Source organism: Poecilia formosa, unplaced genomic scaffold (genome assembly GCF_000485575.1).
Source record: "Poecilia formosa unplaced genomic scaffold, Poecilia_formosa-5.1.2 Scaffold222, whole genome shotgun sequence".
NCBI classification, from domain to species: Eukaryota; Metazoa; Chordata; class Actinopteri; order Cyprinodontiformes; family Poeciliidae; genus Poecilia; species Poecilia formosa.
Genome location: NW_006800161.1, coordinates 512812 through 534451, shown reverse-complemented (window position 1 = coordinate 534451; position 21640 = coordinate 512812). Strand labels below are relative to the sequence as shown.

Below are 21640 nucleotides of genomic sequence, written 5' to 3'. Positions count from 1 at the left end.
ATAGTTAATAAATCACTTTTTTGTGCTTGCTTTTTAACAAAATTTAATACCCTTATAATCCCTGCAAATTTACACTGAAATGAATTATGGTAATGTTGATTAATCTGCACTGTCCTAATCAAATAAATTAAAGATTGTTTAAATCACTTTTCCAGTTCATCCACACCCCTTTGTTTAGGCACTATAGTGTGTGCCTGCATTTTATTCATTCAAGCACTAAAGGAACAAGTTCACAAATAAATGTTTGTCATGTATGCATGTGTAGGGAAGATGTTATGAGAGGAAAAAACAATTACCAGATGTGCAAATAAACTGTTTATTCCTGCATGTATCTACATTTAATAAAAGCAGCAGCCATATTGAACTTTGAGTTAAGTGCAGGTGAGAACCAGCACTTTATATTCAGATTTGAATAAATCAGATTAAAAATCATTTAAATGCTCGTGTACATCAGTGACACAATTTAAAAATGTGATTTAATAAAATCTAATAATAATAACGCCGTGTGTCCTCAGAGCTGATGTTGGAATTGTGCAGTGTTGACTTGTTGTTGTTTGGAGAAGCAGGACTCCAGCCAGGCCGTCTTCACAGGAACAGCCTGCTGGTTCTGACGGACCAGATCCAGGAGCTCCTGGTTCACACAGACCAGAGGAAAATTTCAGTGTTTAAGCGTCTAAAATTACTGCAGAACTGACACAGAGGCTCACATCCCTTGAGTTTCCCCCCTCTACAACAACGAGCTTCAATGTATTTTAACAGGATTTTATAGAGCAGCACAGAGTGAAGAGTAACTGTGAAGTGAAGGAAAAAATATGTTTTTCTAAATACACAAATATGCAAAGACTGTGGCAGTCAGATGTTTAGAGTCCATTCAAACAACACTTTATTGAGTCACGTTAGCTGACAACAGAGCTGCAAGTCTTTTAGCATATTCAGACTTTTGTTCTGGACATTAATTTGGCCATTTTTTTACTTATTATGGGATGCTAACACTCGCCTAACAAACAAACAAAGTATTACTTTAGTTATTTCTTTACATATTTGTTTTTTTGTTTTGGTTAAATTGAACAGAATACATGTCACATTATATATGCAAAAAGGTTTGAAATGACTTTGTACTTGCTCTAATAACCTGGCATTTTAACAGCTGTGCACCATTTTGAGGCTGTTTTGGATAAACTAGACAGGTGGTCTCTGTTTAATAATTAGGTGGTTTCTGAAGGAGATTGGCTGCACTGCATTTCATTTAGAGGCACCAACGTGGAGGGGTTTGAATTCAAATGCATGACAAACTTATAAGATTATTTGTTAGAACTAAAGCATCAATAATTTTCCTTCCACTTCACAATTAAATGCTGTGTTATGATGGTTTATCGCAATAAATACTTTGAAATTGGTGGCTGTTATGTGACAAAATGAGGAAAACCTTACGGGGTGTGAATAGTTCTGTCGTAAACCTGAACTGACCTGTATTTGGATGTGATTTTCCACCTCTGCGACAATGTGTGTGACCTCTTCACCCATGACGTCCTCCTCGTCTCCGTCATACGTAGACTTCAGCTAAGGGTTTTCTCACTCTGCTCTCTATTACAAACCTCACGCATTTACAAAACAAGCTGTCGAATGTTTACACCCAGGAGTTAGGTAAAGGATATGTGATAAGGTAGCGGCCCAGCCTCTTCCGTTCTGATGCGGGAATGTTGTAGAAAAACACTCGGACTCCCTTCATGAAGCTGGGCAGCTCCGCAGGGCTGAAGCCGCGTGGCAGAGCGGATGGACCCGGGCCCTCGGTTTCCGTCTCATCCGTTGGCCCGTCTGAGCTCGGTAAAGATGCTTGACGAGCAGCAGCTGATGTTGCAGGTGTCTGATGGGAAGCTGTTTTCTTGACAGCTCTGCTGTGATAATATCTGCCATTCAGGTTAAGTGAAAACTGCAGCAGTTCTGCTCAGTACGGGCTCTAAGCAGGGGAACAACGAAGGATACATGAAAGTGGGAATGTCCCTAGAGGCCAGGTGTTTTCTGATGAGCCGCTCCGTCCCGTACCAGTTGAAACCTTTGGTGGAGTGACCGATGCGAGGAAGATGAACACTGGCTAAAGATACAAAAACATGCTGAAATGAAGTCTGAACAACATAAACCTGAGCACTAAACAAGAGATGCTCAGGTTATGAATATGATCTATGAGCTCATTTGACACCATGTTGCACTATTACATGTCTGTCTTTCTTTTTGGAGGCATAGGAAGACATGATGCCTCAGAACCTTCACTGAAAAAGCACAAAGTCTTATCAAGTATTCTTGGTGTAGTTTCTAGTTAAAATATCTTTGTACACTTGAAATAAGACAAAACTACAGAAGCTTGTGTAAAGTCAATAAATCCTTACTACTGATGAAAAACTACTGGTTCCACTGGCAGATTGTTTCACAACATGGGAAAACCTGTTGTGAAACTAGACTAAAAATACTTGGTATGTTTTTGTGTTTTGACGTGTCGAAACCTTCAGACCCTCATGCAGATTTGTTTCTCTGGAACAAAGAAAATCCAATTGCAACACAAACTTTACACCACTGGCCCACATTAACATTAGGTGCCTGCATTCCTGAAGATGTACTCACCTCAGAATGATAAATGCTTGATACTGAAACTAATGGCTTGGCCTACTTTATGATTAATTTGACTAATAACTATCTAACTTTTAACACGCCGTTTCCACGCACTACTGAAATATCATCCAGTCGACCTTTAAATGAAAACAAAACAAAACAAACATTTTAAAGTAAGACGGAAACCTAGGCCGTACTGAAACGGTTAGAGACCGTTGAAGACTTACACACCTTTCATCTCTGCATACATACACTATTCTGAATAGAAGAGCTTATAAAATGTCACCCATTATTCAAAAACATGACATCACTTGATGTCCCACAAATATTGGTGTACCTTACTTACACCAATAAGTAAGGTACACCAATAAGTAAGGTGTACCTTATTTTACCTTACCTTAAGTAAAGTACACCAACAAACCAGACCAGGAGACAAAATTCATAGTAAACTTGATAAAACTGTTCCATTCTTCCCCATACCATTGTTTTTCTTAGCTGCAGAGTAAATCTTCTTCAGTCCTTCGTCCAAAGCACTGAGGAGAATCCCAGTCAGGTTGTTGGCTTTGTCTCTTTTCTGTGCCACTATCAAGGCTAACTGGGGTGACGAGAAGGAGATTGAATCATGTTACCTCGTTATCTGATCACCGCTTGCAAGTCTGCAACCACACGAGAATCCAAGCAAGGTGCATCTTGTCATAATGAACTCTAATATTGCAAAGATTTTGCACATGTCGCAAAACACAAGCGTGCATTTTCCAAGCAGATTTCAGCAACTCATTTTGAAGGTTTTATGAGATTAAACAGTCCTGCCACGACAAAATTTAAGACGTATTTAAGGTCAACTTACTTTTTTTTAAAGAATGTAACATACTTTAAGACTATAATTTTAGATACATAAATTAAATTTTTTTTGAAGCAGTTCTGAGTTTTACAGAATGCTCTGCGAACAGAACCTGATCTCGGCCGTCCAGTCTCGACTGTTTGTCGTCGATGGGGAAGAGGAGCACATTTCCCAGCTCCAAATCTGAAACAAAGATCCGCAGGGAATTACAGACCACAGAGACGAAGACGTCTAGTTGAATTGCTGCTCATTTTCTTCGTCATTGCGATTATCGTTACCTTTCATTTTCCCTGCCAACTCGTAGTGCTTTCGTGGCTCGTCTGATCTCACCTCCAGCGCCGTGAACAGGCCTCCTCTGCCCCACCGCCCTGAGTCATCTGCACACAAATTAACACTCTGATAAGAGGAAAACACGGCCCAAGACACGCTCCAAAGATACTATGTTTTTGTTTCGTCACGCAAACCATCCCGTCGCCATGGCTACATGGAGCCCTTACCAACACAGTGGACGATGATAGCATCTCCCCTCGCAGTGTGGGGATGAGTAACATCCCCCAGAACGTAGCGGATATCCGTGGAGGTGGAGTCTGTAGAGCACACACTGCTGTTGTCCTCTTCCTCGTCCTCCTCGTCTTCCTCCTCTTCTTCACTGTCTACAAGCTGCAAGCAAAGTGACTGGTAGCCACAGGACTCCCACCAGGCTGTTCTGCATGGTTAACCAAGGATCAAAAATCATTTATGAGTAACAAAAAACACAGACATGTCAGAGCGTGTGATGAAACAGCTACAATATCTTCACTTTTTCCTGTGCTTCTCCTCTTCCTCCTGCCTCTTTTTGTCCTCCATCATCTTGGCTCTCTTGGCTGCAGCCTCCTGCCTCCTCCGCTGCCTGAGCTCCAGCTCTGCCTCAGTGAGAGGCTTCCTCTTCCTCACTGGGATCGCAAACGCGACTGAAAGCGAAGACTGGAAGAGAATTGATCAATCAAGAACAAACGTCTCTCTAAATAATTCCTCGTGGTTTTTAAAAAATGTTTAATAAAAGCAAAGATAGTCGGGAATATCATATTATAAATAAAACTGTACATGTTTGTATTTATTTATACTTCTCCACGTTGTAGACAGTACGACAGCAGGACAGGATGTTTTCTGTCTTAGTAACTGTTTTATCTGGTCCTATGTTTCACGTTACGTCATTTTCAACTGAAGAATCTCTGAGAAGTGTAAAGTATTAATCGCTCATTTCTACCTCCCTGGTCTCAACACTTTCTGCTGCAGTTATAGTAAATTTATGGAAATCAATAAACCAATCAATTGCATGACAAATTTAAATGAGCTTTAGAGAGTCTTTATAATTTGTTTCATTTATGGGTTTGGTGTGGATTTTATTTCAATTTATACTTATTGTTTTTGGTTGTTTTGTTTATATATTTTGGATATTTAAAATGTCTTAATTCCAGTGTTGATTGTTCTTTAGAAATGAATGTTTATTGATCTTTGACACAGTGTTCTTGCATTGTTTTTGTCATTATGTTTATATTACTTGAAAATAGGTCTCAAAACGGCAATATTATCGTTTATCGCAATAATTTTTTTGGCCAACTTATTGTCCAGCAATATTCATTATCTGCCTTTGTTACTACTGTTGTTTTTAATCGTTATTACTGTACAGCATCTCTGAGTGTCTGGAAATTAAGTTCAGAGATTCACAATTTGGATTTAGATGTTTGGACTTTGACTGGACCATTTACCCAAGAATATTGTTCTGTTCTTTGATCTATTATATGATAAATCACCTTGTACGTTTGTGTGTGTTGTTGTTTTGGAAGGTGAGGCTAATCAATTAGTTTTCCCTGCTCAAGAGTTTCATCATCTCCACAGCATGTTGCTGCCACCACCACGTTTCATTGTGGGGATGGTGTGTTTAGGGAAAGTTTTAGTCTCAGCCAAGCAGTTCCAAATTTCTTCAAAGTATTTTTCCCTTCACTACAAGACACTGTAAAATTCAGAGTCACCCCACAAACAAAACTCGGTTTGTATTTCTGTAGTGTCTTAATCTACACATATCTAGAAATGCTAATTACTTTTCTTTTTTATCGATAGACAAAGGTTTTTAAAACATGGGAGACACAGAATGTAGGTCATGAGATCAAATCCTCATTGATCTTTTATTTATTTTTCTACCTGTCAGCTTTGGTGATTTCATGAGTTCACAAACTTCATTTCCTTTGCAGCTATTTCAAGTTAACTGGGACAAAACATCATCAGCTTTTCACTAAAGGAAACTGATCTCGTTTTATGCATCCGTGGCAGGAAAAGTAGAGCAAACCTCCAGGTCTCACATGTCGCTAAATGTGAAAGCTGGAATGAAATGTGTTTTATTAAACAAGTCAAATCAGTCGGTCAGATGGCAGTCAGCTGAGAGCAGGTTTGTGTTTTCAGCTTTCTTAGTCCAATGGGACACCGACATCCTGGACTCAAAAGTGGAAGCAATTAATGCTTTTTCTTTACATGCTAAGCAAAAACTAAATTAGTGGTTTGTCCTTAAGCTATAATGACTGAAATAAATAAATGATGCTGATTTTCTGATGGTAACTGTTCAATGGTCAGTCTTTGTTTATGGAACAGACAAAAACTGCATTGACTGACGGAAACAACTTTTAATGGGAAAATTACCTGGAATTACAAATATTTTTTTCAAACTTATCTAGAGCTGAAATGATTAATCGGCTTAACCGATTATTGAAATAATCGACAACTAATTTAGTAATCGATTAATCGCAAACTGGGGAACACAGAGTGTAAAACATGATATCTGGTGAGAGACGACCACCTTCAGAGCAGTACTCTACAAACTCTACAAAGAATATACACATTTTGCATTGAAGATGAAAAATCTGTTTTGGCGGTAAAAGTTTCTGTCCAAAACTCTTTAAGAGACATAATTCAGCAACTATTGATGTGAAGCTAAGCTAACTGGGTTGAGCTTTTCACATGTTGATGTTTGAAGTATTTTTTTAAAGTGTAATTTAAAGGAATGCTCTTATTACATTTTAGGCAATAACATGTTTATTTTATTATTTTTAATTAATTGAATTATTCATTGATTTGCATTTTCTCATGCATTTCTAGTATTGTATTAAATAAGCTGGTTAAATGCAAAATCTGCAGGATGTTATTCGATTACTTGATTAATCGACAGAATACTCAATGACTAAATTACCGTATTTTCCGCACTATAAGGCGCACTGGATTATAAGGCGCACCTTCAATGAATGGCCTATTTTAAAACTTTTTTCATATATAAGGCGCACCGCATTATAAGGCGCATAAAATAGACATTACAGTAGAGGCTGGAGTTACGTTATGCATCCACTAGATGGAGCTCCACTAAATGGAATGTCAACAAAACAGTCCGACTCCGGTCGGCGAGGAGAGCCTTCCGCGACTGGGCCGGGGCGTGGCCGGATGATGGTCACCCTTCTCTGTTCGCGCACAGCATGTTCATGGAGAACGTGGTGCTAAATGACCTGCAGACGACCTGATTATAGACCGTCGGTAGGTAGATAGGTCAGTCAAACTTTATTAACAAACCAGCGTTCTGACAACTATCCCAGCATGCACCGCGCGCTTCTTCTTCTTCTACGGGCGAAAATGAAGTCGGCGGCTGCTTACCGTAGATACTAGACCTGTTGTGGCTCAATATCGGTCCATATATAAGGCGCACCGGATTATAAGGCGCACTGTCGGCTTTTGAGGAAGTTGAAGGTTTTTAGGTGCGCCTTATAGTGCAGAAAATACGGTAATCGTCAGCTGCAGCTTTACACTTGGGAAAAAAAAACTTTACAAGATAGCAAAATTTCCAAATACCAGTGAAACATTTCTGTTAGTTGGAAAGTGAGAGTGACAGAGTCTTACTCCAGCTTTGCGCCGCAGAGCTCGTCCCTCTCCTGCCGCTTTCTGAAACTCGGCCATCTGCTCTTCCAGGATCCGGTCAAAGCTCCTCTGGTCCTCTGAGCTTGGGTCCTTACTGTAGTCTTTCCCCTCAAAGAAGTACATGTGATCTGCAGGGTGAGACGAAATGACTGTCAGATTAATCCAGGGCTGCAGATAACGATTATTTTAGTAATCAATTAATCGATTACTCTGACGATTGATCGATTAATCACATTTTTTTAAAACAATTTTGACAAATTTTTCATTGAAGCAATATTAGAAATACATTTTAAAAAATGCTAATAAAGAAAAATAACCCAAATCCTTTTTTTAAATAATAAACATTTTGTTGCCTAAAATTAAAAAACATAGCATTTCTTCATTAAATCTGAATCATATGAAGCTAAAACTATGCAATGAGTTTTGACTAAAACATAATTATTTGTGAGTCTGTATACTTCACTACTGTATACTTCAGTAAACGATTAATCATTTACTAAGCTAGTTGACGATTATTTCAATAATTGATAAATCATGATTAATCGTTCCAACCCAAAAGTTAATCAAGCCAGGAGGTTGGGTCATGAAACAAACTGATGAGTAGAAACTTGGACTAAAAAGCTATTTTTTATTGTTTTAATAACATTTGTAGACGTGTTTGAGATTAAAGATAAAAATGACAGCCAAATAAAATGATTATTCATTCAGACTAATTGGTGATTTAAAATCACTTACTCTGCTCATCAGAATCAGACTCGTTCTCCACCTCTTCTTCTAGTGGTGAGAATCCATCATCATCATCATCATCATCATCCACCCACTGACCATCCCGTGATGGGCCCAGTATCTTCTCCAGTCTTACTTCCTGTATCGAGCTCTCGTCCGACGATAAAAGCTTATCTACTCCGAACTTCAAGATCTCGCTCAGCTGTCGAGGAGAAATCAACAAGAGAGCTGGAAGAGGAATGGGGGTGGGGGATCATGTTGACGGCGTGTTTCTGTTAAAAGATCACCGACCTGCAGACCCGCCGCAGCCGACTGCACCTGATCCAGCAAAGAGAAGCGGCCCTCTTCGATAACAGTGTTGGTGAGCTGCAGCTTGGACACGGCTCGAGAGTACATGATCTCCTCCACGGTGTCTCTCGCAAGGAGGCGGATCACTTTCACAGGCCTGGAAAACGTCAACGGTTAGAGAGACAAACCCCTAAAACAATGATAAATATCAAACCAGAGGACACCGCTTCCACATTTTACCATGGGAGGGTCAGGTCCGCTTTTCAAATCTCAAAACCAAGCTCAAAATTTGGTAAAAAAGAAAAAATATTTTGCATCATTAATGAATGCATTCAAAGCGAATAGACATGCTTAGATCTGAGCAGGGTCTTTTTCAGACCACAACTTCCACACATTTATATAACCAGACAAACATTTCTACGGCTCTTTTTCTCTAGAAAATTCTGGACATTTTAAGTGCAAAGTCCGAACTCTGACCCTGCTTGAACAATAACAGAGTCTTGTTGTGTTTGGATGCCAAAGATAACAAATCAACATAATTATGAAACTGGCTTCAAATCTTCAAACTTGCTTCTTTTAGTGATTTGGATCAGTTTAGATGAGCTTTATTTCAACATTCATGGTTCTTAGACTTTTCAAATAAGGAGTATCAAAGACTAAAGGCAAACTCTTTAAAAAAGATGTTGAAAATGTTCATATCCATTCCTAAAAATAGAAACTTTAGTGATTTTGTTTGCCAGTTTAGTAGGTCGAGTTCAACCAGATTTAAAATTGGTCTAAAAACTAAACAAGGAGTAAAACAGTTTATTTAAAAAAAGCATCTAAATATAATAGGAACTCTTTAAGTATTAAGATTTTTGGCTAGAAAACTTGAAAAGTAACCTTAATTTTCCTTTTTCCATACTTGTCAAGATTTGGAAAATTTTTACCAAAAGTAAATGCTATATGTTCACACACTTTTCGAGGCTGCATAGGAATCCTGCGAGTCTAAATAATTTTCGCCATTTGCTCTGAACCTAAAAAGTATGAAAAGACAGGGGAGTAGATCAACAGAGAAGATAACTTAATTATTAAACATAATTGTTTCAGCGCTACGCTGGTCGTGTCTCATTTGAATAAAAACTAAGCTTAATATAATTGGTGTGCCATAAAAGCATCAGTCTGACGAGAAAAGTCTTTTAGATGACGTTTCCTTCAGCAGGTAGACTGAATGTTTCTAGTAGTTTCCATCAAGGTTGTCAGAGCACAATGCTGAGCTGTGAACAGGAAGAGCTCTTTCACACCAAGAGCCAGATAACACTCCTGGCAGCTACAGATAACCTTACTGGCATGAATAGGTCTGCTTTCCCACACTTGCGAAAGCAATATCTGAACAAAAAAAAAAAAAAAAAAAAAAAAAAAAAGGAAGTCTTTCTTATGTAGAGTAAAATGCATTAATGCCAGTAACCAGATAGATAGTTTGCTATGCAGCGTCGTTGGAACTTTCAAAGTGCATCACCTGTTCTGGCCAATCCGATGGCAGCGCGCCGCAGCCTGCAGGTCGTTTTGGGGGTTAAAGTCACTGTCCACGAAAACAACTGTGTCAGCAGCTGTAAGGTTGAGGCCAACTCCGCCTGAAAGGATGGCGTTGTAAAGAGAAAACAGAGATCATCTAGAGAGTCCAAACTTTCAGGTCTGAACGTTTCTGTGCTTCAGGATGTACAACACAAAGCGTCAAAAAAAATGCCCTGCTGTATGGATTAAAAGGCCATAGAAACTGGAACTTATATTTGTTAAAGATCCTTCAATAAGCTGCAAAGTGATTACGTCAGCTTTTTAAAATTATTATTATTTTTTAACATGCCGTCTCAGCAGTCACATACTTTGAGCTAAGTGTGACTGTAGAGTACAGTTGGGACATTTAAAAGGCTTGAAGAAATTGAAAGCTGTGACAGGAAATTTCTCCCCGCTGAAAAAAAAGAAAAAAAAAAAAGAAGCTTCTGGCCTTGTTAGCACCAGACTAACATTCTGCTGCAGATCATATCGTTGTCTGATCCGTCCCTTTTCCTGTCTCTGCGTATTCTATGAACTCTGCATTCACAGACACGGTGCCTTGCAAGAGACCCCTTGAACTTTTTCATCATTTTATAATGTTGCAACCGCATACCTCAGTGCACTCTGCTCAGATTGTGAGAGATGAACCAACAAAGAAAGTAACACATGATGCTAAAGTGGAAGAAAAATGGACTTATGGATTCTCCAAATGTTCAACATGTCTTAAAAATAGCAGTGTGGTCTGCAGTTACACGCCATACCGAATCAAAATATCAGTATGTGCAATATTGCACCATGCGATATTGAGGAGGATGTGTGGTAATTCCAGTCTCTTGATGTGTAAGGCTGAAAACATGCATAGAAATAACGAAAGCAACGTTTTACTTTCCTTCGACTTTGGAATTTTTTTTGAAAAATTTTAATAAAATATACAGCGGTTTTATGTTATAATTTTATAAAGTTCACTTTTGCAAGGCACCGTATGCAGAAAGGCTCACTTTTAAAACAAAGAATTTACATGGAGCAGAACGAAGCAATCTGGGTGCTGCAAAATAAAAGTGAAAGGATAACAATGTCTGTAAACCAAGTTACTATGTAGCAAAAGGTGAAAGTTCAAGACATGGAACATTTTTCTAGCTTTTCATTTTGTATTTTAAATGGATAAATACTAAAATAAATCCCAGTCACCTGCTTTAGTGCTGAGCAAAAACACAAAGATGTCTTTGGTGCTGAAGTTCTTCACAGCAAGGTTTCGCTCTTCCCCTCGAACCGACCCATCCATGCGTTCGTAGCTGTAACCTGAACAGAAAAACTCATTATGGTGCGTGGCAATACTGTCATTTGGCGAGAAGCGAGGCAGATCCTGTGTCGGTTGCTGGGGAAACACAGGACTAACAAACTTTTCAGCCTGTGATCCCCTTTTAGCAATGTGGTAATATGAATTTATTTTATATAAATGATCAAAAGATAATATGCCTACTGACACCTTCCTAAAATAATAGACAAAAATGGGGTTTATTTTGTTTGTTTTTTGCCTAAAACGTTTTTGGAAAGAAAGAGATGGTGACTTTTTTTTGGCAAAACATGACATAGGCCATTATCTTAGGAAGGTGACAATATACAGAATATCCAGTAAACTCTAATCCGAACCGCACGGCATTCTGGGAGATGTAAACAGTTGAAAGGTTTTGACCTCTTGAATTTCTCACGGCCACGAACTTCTCAAATTGGTGGCATCAACTAACTCGCACACTCTTTGGTTGCCTAGCAACTCAGTCACTCAAATAATGGTAACGTGCACAGCAGCAGTTTCAGGTTTTGCCACTGACACTCATTACTGCTTAAAAATAAAAAAAACAAACAATTGCATGGAGTGAAAACTGTTGATAAAACAGAAAGGTCACGCCACCAGTTTGGCTGTATTTTAGTTATTTCAACCTAAAACCAATCAATAATTATCAATATTCAATGATGTGATACATTTTTTTAGCCATATCATCCATAAATATTAGGATATTAATGTACTTATTTAATTTTGACCCAGTTGGCTCTACGTTCACCTCAGGGGGTCAAATCATGATTCTGAAAATCCTTTTGCGACCCCCCACTTGGTGTCTCACAGCCCCTGAATCAACACAGCAGTCCTGCTTCTTAGTGCAAAATAAATGAACTAATAATGTTGAGTGAAGTTTTAAAATGATGTAATAGGGTGTTGATACGCTTGAAAAGGCAAGTACCATAAGTTGTGAGAATTACATTGAGAGATGATGTCCAGACGTGTGTATTTTGTCCCACTCACCTCTGTACTCCATGTAGTCCTGCAGGATGTCCAGCATCCTCGTCATCTGGGAGAACAACAGGACACGATGGCCCCTTCGTCCAAAACAAAATGGAGAGCTGTAAGATTATGTCTGCTGAAGGGGTGTCCAGATTTTTCAACTTAGATTAAATGTGTTGCCTTCGTATTTAGAAATGCAGTGAACATCCCAGCAAACACAGATCGGACAGAGCCCAAAATGCCACTAGGTGGAGCCAAACAATAAGCATTGTGGATGTGCCCACCCTTTGTATAGAAAGGCCAGGATGCTGTCCAGCAGGCACAGCTTTCCACTGGCTTCGATGAGGTGTTCCCCGATCTGAAAGGGCTCCGGTTCCACCCCTAAAAACAGGAAGGAGGGACAGAATCACTCAGACGTAACTCCAGCTCCAGCAGCCAAACCCCAGCTGCATTTCGCCACGTCTCACCGTCAAACAGGTATGGGTGGTCGACGCACTTTCTCAAATTCACCAAGATGTTCAGCAGTCTGTTCTTGCTGCCTTGCTCGTTAACAAAAGCATCTGAAATTTTCCACACAGAGAGAGTGGTTGATTTTTAGGTTGATTTTTTTTTTTTTTTTGTATTTTTGCTTTACAAATATAACCTTTGTTGCCAAGTTTCAGAACGCAGTGACTCACCATAATCCCGCATTAGGATGGCTTTGTAGTATTTCTTCTGCAAAGCTGACATGCCATGGTACACCACCAGCTCTGTCTTCTTGGGCAGATCAAAAGCCACCTCCGACTTTACTCTACGGAGCAGAAAAGGCTCCAAGATGCTTTGAAGCTCTGAAGCTAGAAGACAGGAAACATTGTATTATACGTATGTATCTTTTAACATGTCTATCTGAATCCTTTGTAGATAAGAAATAATATTTTGTTCAAATTAACCCCTTGAACCTCTTCCACACTGTACAACATGTGATAGACCAACACAAAGTGGTGCATGTTATCAAGAGAAAGAAAAAAAAAGGCTACATGGTTTCGACAATGGAATTAGAAATGGTTTTGAACAAAGAACAGGAATTGTGTCAATAGGTAACTTCTTATCGGAGCGGACAGAAGACACATGCAGGTTCAATCCTGGGATTCCTCACGTTTCATTTCTACATGTGCTTCCAACTTCAGGTTATAACGAGTAATAAGACACGCTATCATAACTATGAAACACAGCTCTACAATGCGATGTTACCTGGTAATTCTGAATCCACCTTAATAGATGCTTAGTACAGATAAATGTGTGGATGTACCAAAACTTTCTCCAGCTGAACAGAAACAAAACTGAAGTTATGATGTTTTGACCTAAAGAGGAGCGATCTAGAGTCGATGCACAGCTAGAGTTATTACAAATAAAAATTTGCAATCAGCTCTGAAACCTGGGAGTAATGATGGACTCTGACCTGAACCTTCAAAGCCACATAAAGACAGTTACAAAATCGGCCTTCTATCACCTGAAGAACATCTCCAGGATTAGAGGACAGCAAGAACTAGAGAAACTTAACCATAAGTTTATGTTTAGTCACATTAATTACTGCAACAGCGTCTTCACAGGTCTGCCTAACAAATCAATCCTCCAGCTGCAGCTGATCCAGAACGCTGCTGCTGCTGTTCTCACTAAAACCAGGAAGATAGAGCACATAACACCAGTTCTACAGTCTTTATACAGGCTCCCTGTAGCTCAGAAAATAAACTATAAAATGCTGTTGTTAGTTTATAAATCACTGAACGTAGCAGCACAATACATTAAAGATCTGATGTTGTCATAGCAACCTTCCAGACCTCTCAGGTCTTCTGGTTCTGGTTGTGTTCTGCATCCCCAGAACCAGAACTAAACATGGAGGCACAGCAGTCAGCTTCTATACACCACAAATCTGGAACAAACTTCCAGAAAACTGCAAAACAGCTGAAATACTGAATTCCTTTAATTCTAGACTAAAAGCCCACCCGTTTAAAGTTGCCTCAGATTAGCAATAAGTGGAACATTGATGAATATTGATGTGCATTTCGCTGAATGATTTAGATAATGGCATCAAACACCAACCTTATAATGTTTTTTTTGACATAAAGTCCTGTTGATGAAGTTTGCTACACAACTAAACATCATTCACAAATATAAGTCTGAAAAGTATGGCGCGAATTTGTGCTCATGACCAATTACTCCGATGATAACTCTAAATAAAAAACAGTGCAATCAATTGCTCTCAGAACTCACCTAACTAGTAACACTGAGGTGGAGGTTCACTTTCCAACAGGACAATGATCCTTTGTGTCAGTTTATCACATAAAACAACTTTAAAGTTTATGGTTGTAATGTGCCATATGCTTTTACTCTGTATACGCGAGTCGCATTGTAATTTTAAAGCATACCCAGAGCAGGTCGACTTCGCACATCGGAGTAGGAGCTGACAAAGCTGTCAGCCTCTTCCGGTGTGAAGATGCTGGGCTGAATGAAGCTCAGCAGGGAGTAGAGCTCCTGCAGGTTGTTCTGAATGGGAGTCCCTGTGAGCAGGAGTCTGAAACCAACTGAAAACTGAGTGAGAAACACACAAACCAAATGAGCTGACATTCAGAGAAAGTGTGAATGAGAAACATTAGAAGACAAGCAGTGAAGAGGCTCTTCAAGACACAACGAAGTACCTCTGTCAAGGTTTTGTGCAACACAGAGTTTTGGTTCTTCAGCCGGTGAGCTTCGTCCACAACGAGCACCTCCCACCTCCACCTGAGGAGGAGCAAATATGAGAGGAAACGGTGAGACAAAGTGATCGCACAAGCAGGCTTTATAGATTCACTGGTTGTCTGCAGAAATTGTTTCATTCACAGCCTTTCTTTGGTCTCTTTAACAATCCACACCCACCTCAGTTACAACTCAAACTTTAACAAAGCCATGCGAGCAAGAACCCACTGACCTTTTCAAGAACGATGCATCTTTGAGGCACAGCTGCAAATGAAATAATGACATATATGCGTGTTCAAGGTTCAAGCCAACAAAACTTTCAGACATTTTGTTTTCGCCCAGCAGACGCAGACCTCGTATGTAGTGAGCAGAACCTGGAAGTCCTGAGTGGTTTGTTCTCTCTGGATCTCAGCCCGTCTCTCTTTGTCTCCTTTGTAGCACAGCACAGTCAGAGACGGGGCGAAGCTGCGAAATGAGTTACGACTGGAATAATTTATACAGGAAGCATTTACAGATGGGGCTAAAGCACAGACAGAGTTGACTCTACCTTTCCAGCTCCTTTCTCCAGTTCTCCATGACAGACAGGGGGCTCAGCACCAGAAACAGACCTTTCTTCCCCAGAGCTCCTGACACAAACACCAGCAGAGAGATGGTCTGGAGAAGAAGTTAATTAAGTGTGAACAAAAGAAGCAGAACTGGGAATTGCTCCTCCCGTTTCCAAACAACATTTTTAATGTCTTGACATTCTGCACTCTTTTGGAGGTTTCCACAGAAATTCAAATTGAAACTTTAACAAACTGTGTGCAGTTTGGTGATAAAAGTCACATTTCTTTAAATAAGTGGCGTCCCTGCAGAAGCTTATTTCAAATAGTAATAGCAGCATTTCTGTTTGTGGGGCTATGAAAGCTGTACCATGCAGTCAAAGAGATGCAGTTAACTTTTAAAAAATGACAAAATAGTTTTTATTGTCACTTTAGCACAGCAGAATGTCATGATAAAATTCTAAGTCCATACCACCCACTTGTATTACTGGTACCATAGTGTTTTGCAAGCGAGAATAATGCACGCAATGTGTATAACTCACAAACAAAATAAATTACAAACTCTGAAACATGCAAACAATCGTCCTACAGTTTTGATATCGCGTTAAGACATACAAAAATTGCACTAAGGAGATTCATATCGTCTAAAATTGTTGTTCAGACATTACATAACCAATATGGAAAGTAAGTTGATGAATCTTAAGCACACCTGACAGGTTTTACCCAAACCCATCTCGTCCCCTAAGATGCACCCTTGGTGGTCGTGGAGGCTCTGGGTCAGCCACTGCACCCCGTCCAGCTGGTAGGCTCTCAGCTGTATCCCTGGAAACAAGCAGGTCACCCAAAGCTGTCACGAGCAAACCACTGGTCTACAGATACAGGTTTTAAAAACTACAGAACTGAGTTCTGTTAACACATATTGACAATAGCTAATAACTAAAAGGAACGCTGGGTCACTGTTTGAATGAGCGTATACAAAGTTTGTAACTTTTCTAAGACAGTGAGTCAACAAGCCTCCGTACCTCTTAAACCAAACGTCTGCAGGTCGCTCTGACTGAGAGCCGTCTTCTTTTTCTCGGTTATGGTGTTTCTTATTTTCCTCAATATGTCTGACATGTTGACACACTAAAGGGAACAAAATGCGTTTATATGTTACAATGTTGCAGACATGTACAGACAGGTAGCTCCCTCACTATTTTTGTCAATGGAAGACTTCCTGGTTGGGTCACGTGACGGTGAAGAAAGCGCGAGCGCGCTTTTTAAAGGGGCACTATTATGTGTTTTCCAGCCACATACAATCACTTTATAGCACAATCAAGTAGCTATGTTGCCTTCAGTTATTATAAATATGCTGTATAGATCAAATATGACTTAAAATAAATTTAATAACTTGAAATTAGACCTCTGTCTTTTCCAAGGTGTTCATATTTGTGTATTATTGCTTGAATCAACAACCCTGGCACCTTCAAACATCTGGAAGTCAAACCGAAAGATGAACCAGACTTGCTCAGGTCCACAATTGTCTCCCAGAGATCAAAATAAGCCTGCAGCCATTCATGAAAGTTTTAATGTATTTATTAAATTTTTTTTACAGATATTTAAACATAAAATAATTAAAAGGCCACCGTTAAAAAGATTTAATTCAAGATGATCATCAGACTCGAGGGGAAAAAAAATCAACTGGATTCATAAGGCAAGAAATGGGAATCTGTTGAGGTAAAATTATGCATTTTTTTGCCACTGGAACAGGAAGTTTTGAGCAGCTTCATCCATCCCGGTTTTTAGTATCCTACATTTATCCAACAGGTTTTGCTCCAAACAGCGGGGAGAGGGGTCGTCACTTCATGCAGATAGCCACAGCTTTCATGATCGCCTCCCTGGAAAATAATCACACCGTTTAGAAGACAACTTAATGTTTATGTTCATGCAGAATTTTTAAACAAATAGGGTTTTAAGCTGACCAACCTGGCACAGGGGATGTATGAGAGACTGTACCTGCAAACAAAACACAGTTCCTGTTAGAGCAATACTCTGATTTCACACAGAAACCAATGAGCTGCAACAGATGAGAGATTAAGAGCTTACCAGGAAAAGGACAAGATCTGCAAAATGCAAAATAATAAAGCAAGCCCAAAGTTCTTCCACTGAAAGAAAGAAAAAAACACTATAAGTGACTACAGAACGTTTTAATAGCTGAATAGCAGCTGTTTTGTGCAAAGTTTGGAGCGATCATGCAGAGTTAGTCTGAAGTTAATATGAACTCCAAAACCATGAATGTCAAAAAAATAACAATGATTTTATTTATAGCAAGGGAATCACAAAAAACAAACAAACAAACAAACAAAACAATTTGTTGCATGAAAGTATAAAAATAGTGCCAATAATTGGAAAATTCTTTGTAGTTGGGTATTGTGTTAACAAATCCTCAAAGGACGGTTTAAATGAATATTTCAAAGACCAAAATGAATGAGTTTTATCCCTGAGAAGAGAGTACTGCATGTAAACTTTAGACAGGAAATGTATTCGCTGCTTCGAAATTCACTTACCCAGAAAGCAGCGCACAGAGTTAAAACAAGGCAAGTCTGGAGAAAAAGCAACAAAGACAATAAGCGATTTGTTATCTTTTTTTCTTTTTTAGCAGTTATGTTTTTAACTGTTTAGACATTTATGAAAACCTCAGTTTCCATTTTATTGAAGGGTAAAACAGCAATAGCATACTGCACATAACACTGTGTGTATATAACTCTGCACGCTCTTACAATCATGATAGTTGTGGCCAGTGCTCTGGTTTTGTCACACATCCTCTTCAGCTGCTTCATTGGGCCCATCAGAAACATTGTGCTGTTAGTTAAAATAAAAATAAAAATTAAAAACAGTGGGTTAAAATACGTTTTAACATTCTGTGACCAATTAGATACAGCCTTTTTTTAGAAATGCCCAAATAATTGAACGTTAACAATGAAACATAAGCATTGTTGCATGTTTTTAAAAAATGATTTTTACCTGCAAAGAGCACAAATATTTCCAAATGTGTAGAAGACGATGAAGAGAGTGAGACCAATTCTGGGCAGAAACAGCATGCAAACTCCCTGTAAGACACACAAATGTTGATTTTAGAACAATTTGAAGTTATTACATTAAGCCATATTTAAATATTTCAGAGTTTAATTATTTAATTTATATAGTGCGCTATATGAAACAATTTCCTTCGGCGGGTCAATCAGAATATCTGATTAGTTGACCAGGACAACATGACTTACACGTCAAACCAATTATGTTAACAAAAACAGAGGTAACAGAGGTAATAACATATTTCATTTATCGCATGTTATTTAATATTAACATGCTGACATATCAATTTGGTAACACTTTATTTGACAGGGTGTGCATAAGACTGATATGACACTGTGATAAACATGACATAACACCTGTCATGAACATGAAGAAGTCTTTATGAATGTCTATGACTGTTGTCATGAAGTGTCATTCGGTAAATAACGACACTTTTAATGCAAAGTTGCTCTAAAAGTTGCCTTGGAAGTCCATTAAAAGTAACAACTTTGCTTTAAAATGTAATTATTTACAAAATAATGCAAAGTTTTTCACTTTTAATGGACCTTCAAGGCTATTTTTAGGGCAACTTTAGATTAAAAGTTTTGTTATTTACCGATTGACGCTTCATGACAACATTCATGAACGCCCCTACGTGTTTATAACAGGTGTTATGTCATGTTTATGACAGTGTCATGTCAGTCTTATGCACACCCTGTCAAATAAAGTGTTACCATACGTTTTTAATGAATTGAGGCTTATTTATGCTGAATAATGGTGGCACTGTTGGCCCAAAAGTTAAAGTGAAATGAAGAGAGGCACACATGCATCACATCTTCCACATTCCTCTAAAACCAGCATAACCAGTCAGGCCACACCAGCGCTGCTTTGAGTTTCCTTAAAGAGCAGGCGAAACAAATCTGTTGTGAAAATGATAGGACATCAGAATATAATTACCAAAACTGTGCACGCGGCTCCCACAACAAAACAGGCGATGAATCCCTTTATGCGGGTCCCCCAGCCTAAAGTGGAGGCTTCATTCACAATCTGCGGCCCAAAACCAGCGCAGATCATTATTAGGCGATTAATTAGTGAAATATTTGCTCTCATAGTGAAAGGCACGAATGATTTAGATGTACCTGTAAAATGTTGCGGTCCTCTTGTCGAGACTCTTCCCCGCTAAGTACCGATTTTAATTTATCCATAATCGAAGATCCTTCGAATGCCAAGGGACAAAAAAAAAAAAAAAGAAAGAAGAGAAAATAAGTCTGGTCGTTTCCTGGACAGAAAGAAAGTTTGCTGGGTTTCCTCAGTGCGGAGTGAATGGGTGACGTCACATTCCTTACCGACAATTAGCCGAAGTCAGAGCCTCACCTGGACAGGGGTGTGTGATTCACATCAGCCACATCTGGGAGCAGCAGCAGAGGTCTCACTCTGATGGATTTTTTTTTTGTTCTTTGTTTGTTTTGTTCTGTTTTGTTTTTTATCCACTGGCAATGTGATGGATTATGAGCAAGCAATCACTGAGGTTTTGAAACGTCATTTTAAGATTATTTCCAAAATGTTTTTAACCTAATTCCATAAGTCTACTTAGTGGCCACTGCATATATGTGTATGAAACAGTCTTATTTTTGTCTGTCACCATGATTACGTTTGCACAACATTTTCATCTGATATTTCGCCGCATCACATTATGGATATTCTGAGCATAAACCTTTCAAAGGAAATACAAAGTCTTAGTCGCACATTTCTTAGGACAGAGTGGTTTGTCTTTTGGTTGTGTAATATCTTTACTGCTGGCTAGAGGAAACGGAGATCCACTTGGACATTTAAAATATAATTTACTGTTTATAAATTCAAATGTTATGATCAGTACTATTTTTCAAATACATTTTTATTCTTAATTGTATTTTTTTTCACTTAAAAACAAAACAAAACAAAACAAAACAAAAAAGTATTTGTACCAAGTATTTTTGGTCTCGTTTTCTAGAGCAAATATCTTAGAACACTTGAAATGGGAGAAAACTAATAAGTAGCTTTTCAGTAAGATGGGGAGTTTGTTTTAAGGCAATAATTCCTTAATACTGAAGAAAACCTACTAATTCCACAAGCAGATTATTTCACTTAGAACAAGGGGGGAAATATTGTCATAAGTAAAATAACACTAGGTTACAAACAAAACATTTTTTGGGGGGGAAGGGATTGTCTATGTTTTTTTCAGCTGAATTAGGACTACTTCTCACAGCTGAATCCAAAAAATGACATCCATTTTTCTCAACTCCGATTTTCTGACTAAATTGGTTACATTTTTGTGACATTATCAGTGCATTTCCGTTAATATTTCACATATAAAAAAGGTCTTAGGAGAAAAAAATTGTTTTCTAACAGAGTGTATTTAAATGTTACAAACTTGGATTTCTGTAAATGGAATAATAAACCCTGATAAGTGAAAGTACATGTAAATTGAACATCATGTCTTCATTGTGTAAAATCCTCCGTCTCCTTTCTGTCCTGATGGAGTCTCTCCTCCTGCTCATTACTCATTGATCCTCAGGAAATCGATCCAGATGTGACAACAGGTCATGCATTTTAATGCTCATGTTGCTCCATAGCTCAGAAAGTTAACCTGATTGAACAAAACCAATGTGACTTTTGGATTCAGCACATCAAAATGACTCTAAAACAGTTGAAAAACCCCAGACTATTTTTTTTGGCTGTTGACCAGTGTAATCTGCCAACAGAACTAGAACTTTTAAAAATCAGTAATAAGTAATTATTTACTTAAAACAAGCTCCTGGGTAGTGCTGAAAAGTTACTTGTAAATTAGATCAGTCATATTTGAAGCCTGCTGAGATGTCTCCACTACAAACTAGAACAAAAAATATCTGGTAATATTGTGTTTTTGCAGTATGGCTACTACTTCACCCACTTCCACTGTATCTCAAGCCCTCTCTGTATGCATGACTTGGAGTTAAAAAGAGAAAATATCAGAAAGCACTTTATCTTATTTGACTCTATTGGCTCCTAAAAATAACGTTGACTTGAGGAGAGTGATTGAATTAGAGCCTGACCACCGCTCGGATCTGCGCAGGACTTTGTTTTCACTCTGGATAATGGCATTGTTGACTGGCG

General features: G+C 38.7%; 2 protein-coding genes across 2 annotated transcripts; both read right to left on the bottom strand.

Moving 5' to 3' along the window:
• Nucleotides 1-302: 302 nt before the first annotated feature.
• On the bottom strand, nucleotides 303-16685 carry chd1l (chromodomain helicase DNA binding protein 1-like). Its single transcript, XM_007568457.1, has 25 exons — nucleotides 16480-16685; nucleotides 16167-16279; nucleotides 15463-15569; nucleotides 15269-15380; nucleotides 15148-15179; nucleotides 14879-14960; nucleotides 14609-14771; nucleotides 12881-13036; nucleotides 12671-12763; nucleotides 12488-12584; nucleotides 12225-12298; nucleotides 11114-11224; nucleotides 9891-10005; nucleotides 8396-8549; nucleotides 8114-8306; nucleotides 7361-7506; nucleotides 4245-4408; nucleotides 3943-4151; nucleotides 3724-3822; nucleotides 3558-3628; nucleotides 3085-3199; nucleotides 1984-2092; nucleotides 1656-1907; nucleotides 1468-1549; nucleotides 303-631 (listed from the first exon to the last, which is right to left on the bottom strand). The coding sequence occupies exons 1-25, from the start codon at nucleotides 16571-16573 to the stop codon at nucleotides 512-514; spliced, it is 3063 nt and encodes a 1020-aa protein (XP_007568519.1). The 5' UTR covers nucleotides 16574-16685; the 3' UTR covers nucleotides 303-511.
• Nucleotides 16686-17186: 501 nt separating this feature from the next.
• Nucleotides 17187-19846, bottom strand: LOC103149351 (vesicle transport protein SFT2B-like). Its single transcript, XM_007568456.2, has 8 exons — nucleotides 19648-19846; nucleotides 19466-19555; nucleotides 18461-18546; nucleotides 18217-18298; nucleotides 18004-18039; nucleotides 17543-17601; nucleotides 17423-17452; nucleotides 17187-17334 (listed from the first exon to the last, which is right to left on the bottom strand). Exons 1-8 carry the CDS (start codon nucleotides 19711-19713, stop codon nucleotides 17295-17297), a joined length of 489 nt encoding a protein of 162 aa, XP_007568518.1. The 5' UTR covers nucleotides 19714-19846; the 3' UTR covers nucleotides 17187-17294.
• Between the last annotated feature and the right edge of the window lie 1794 nt (nucleotides 19847-21640).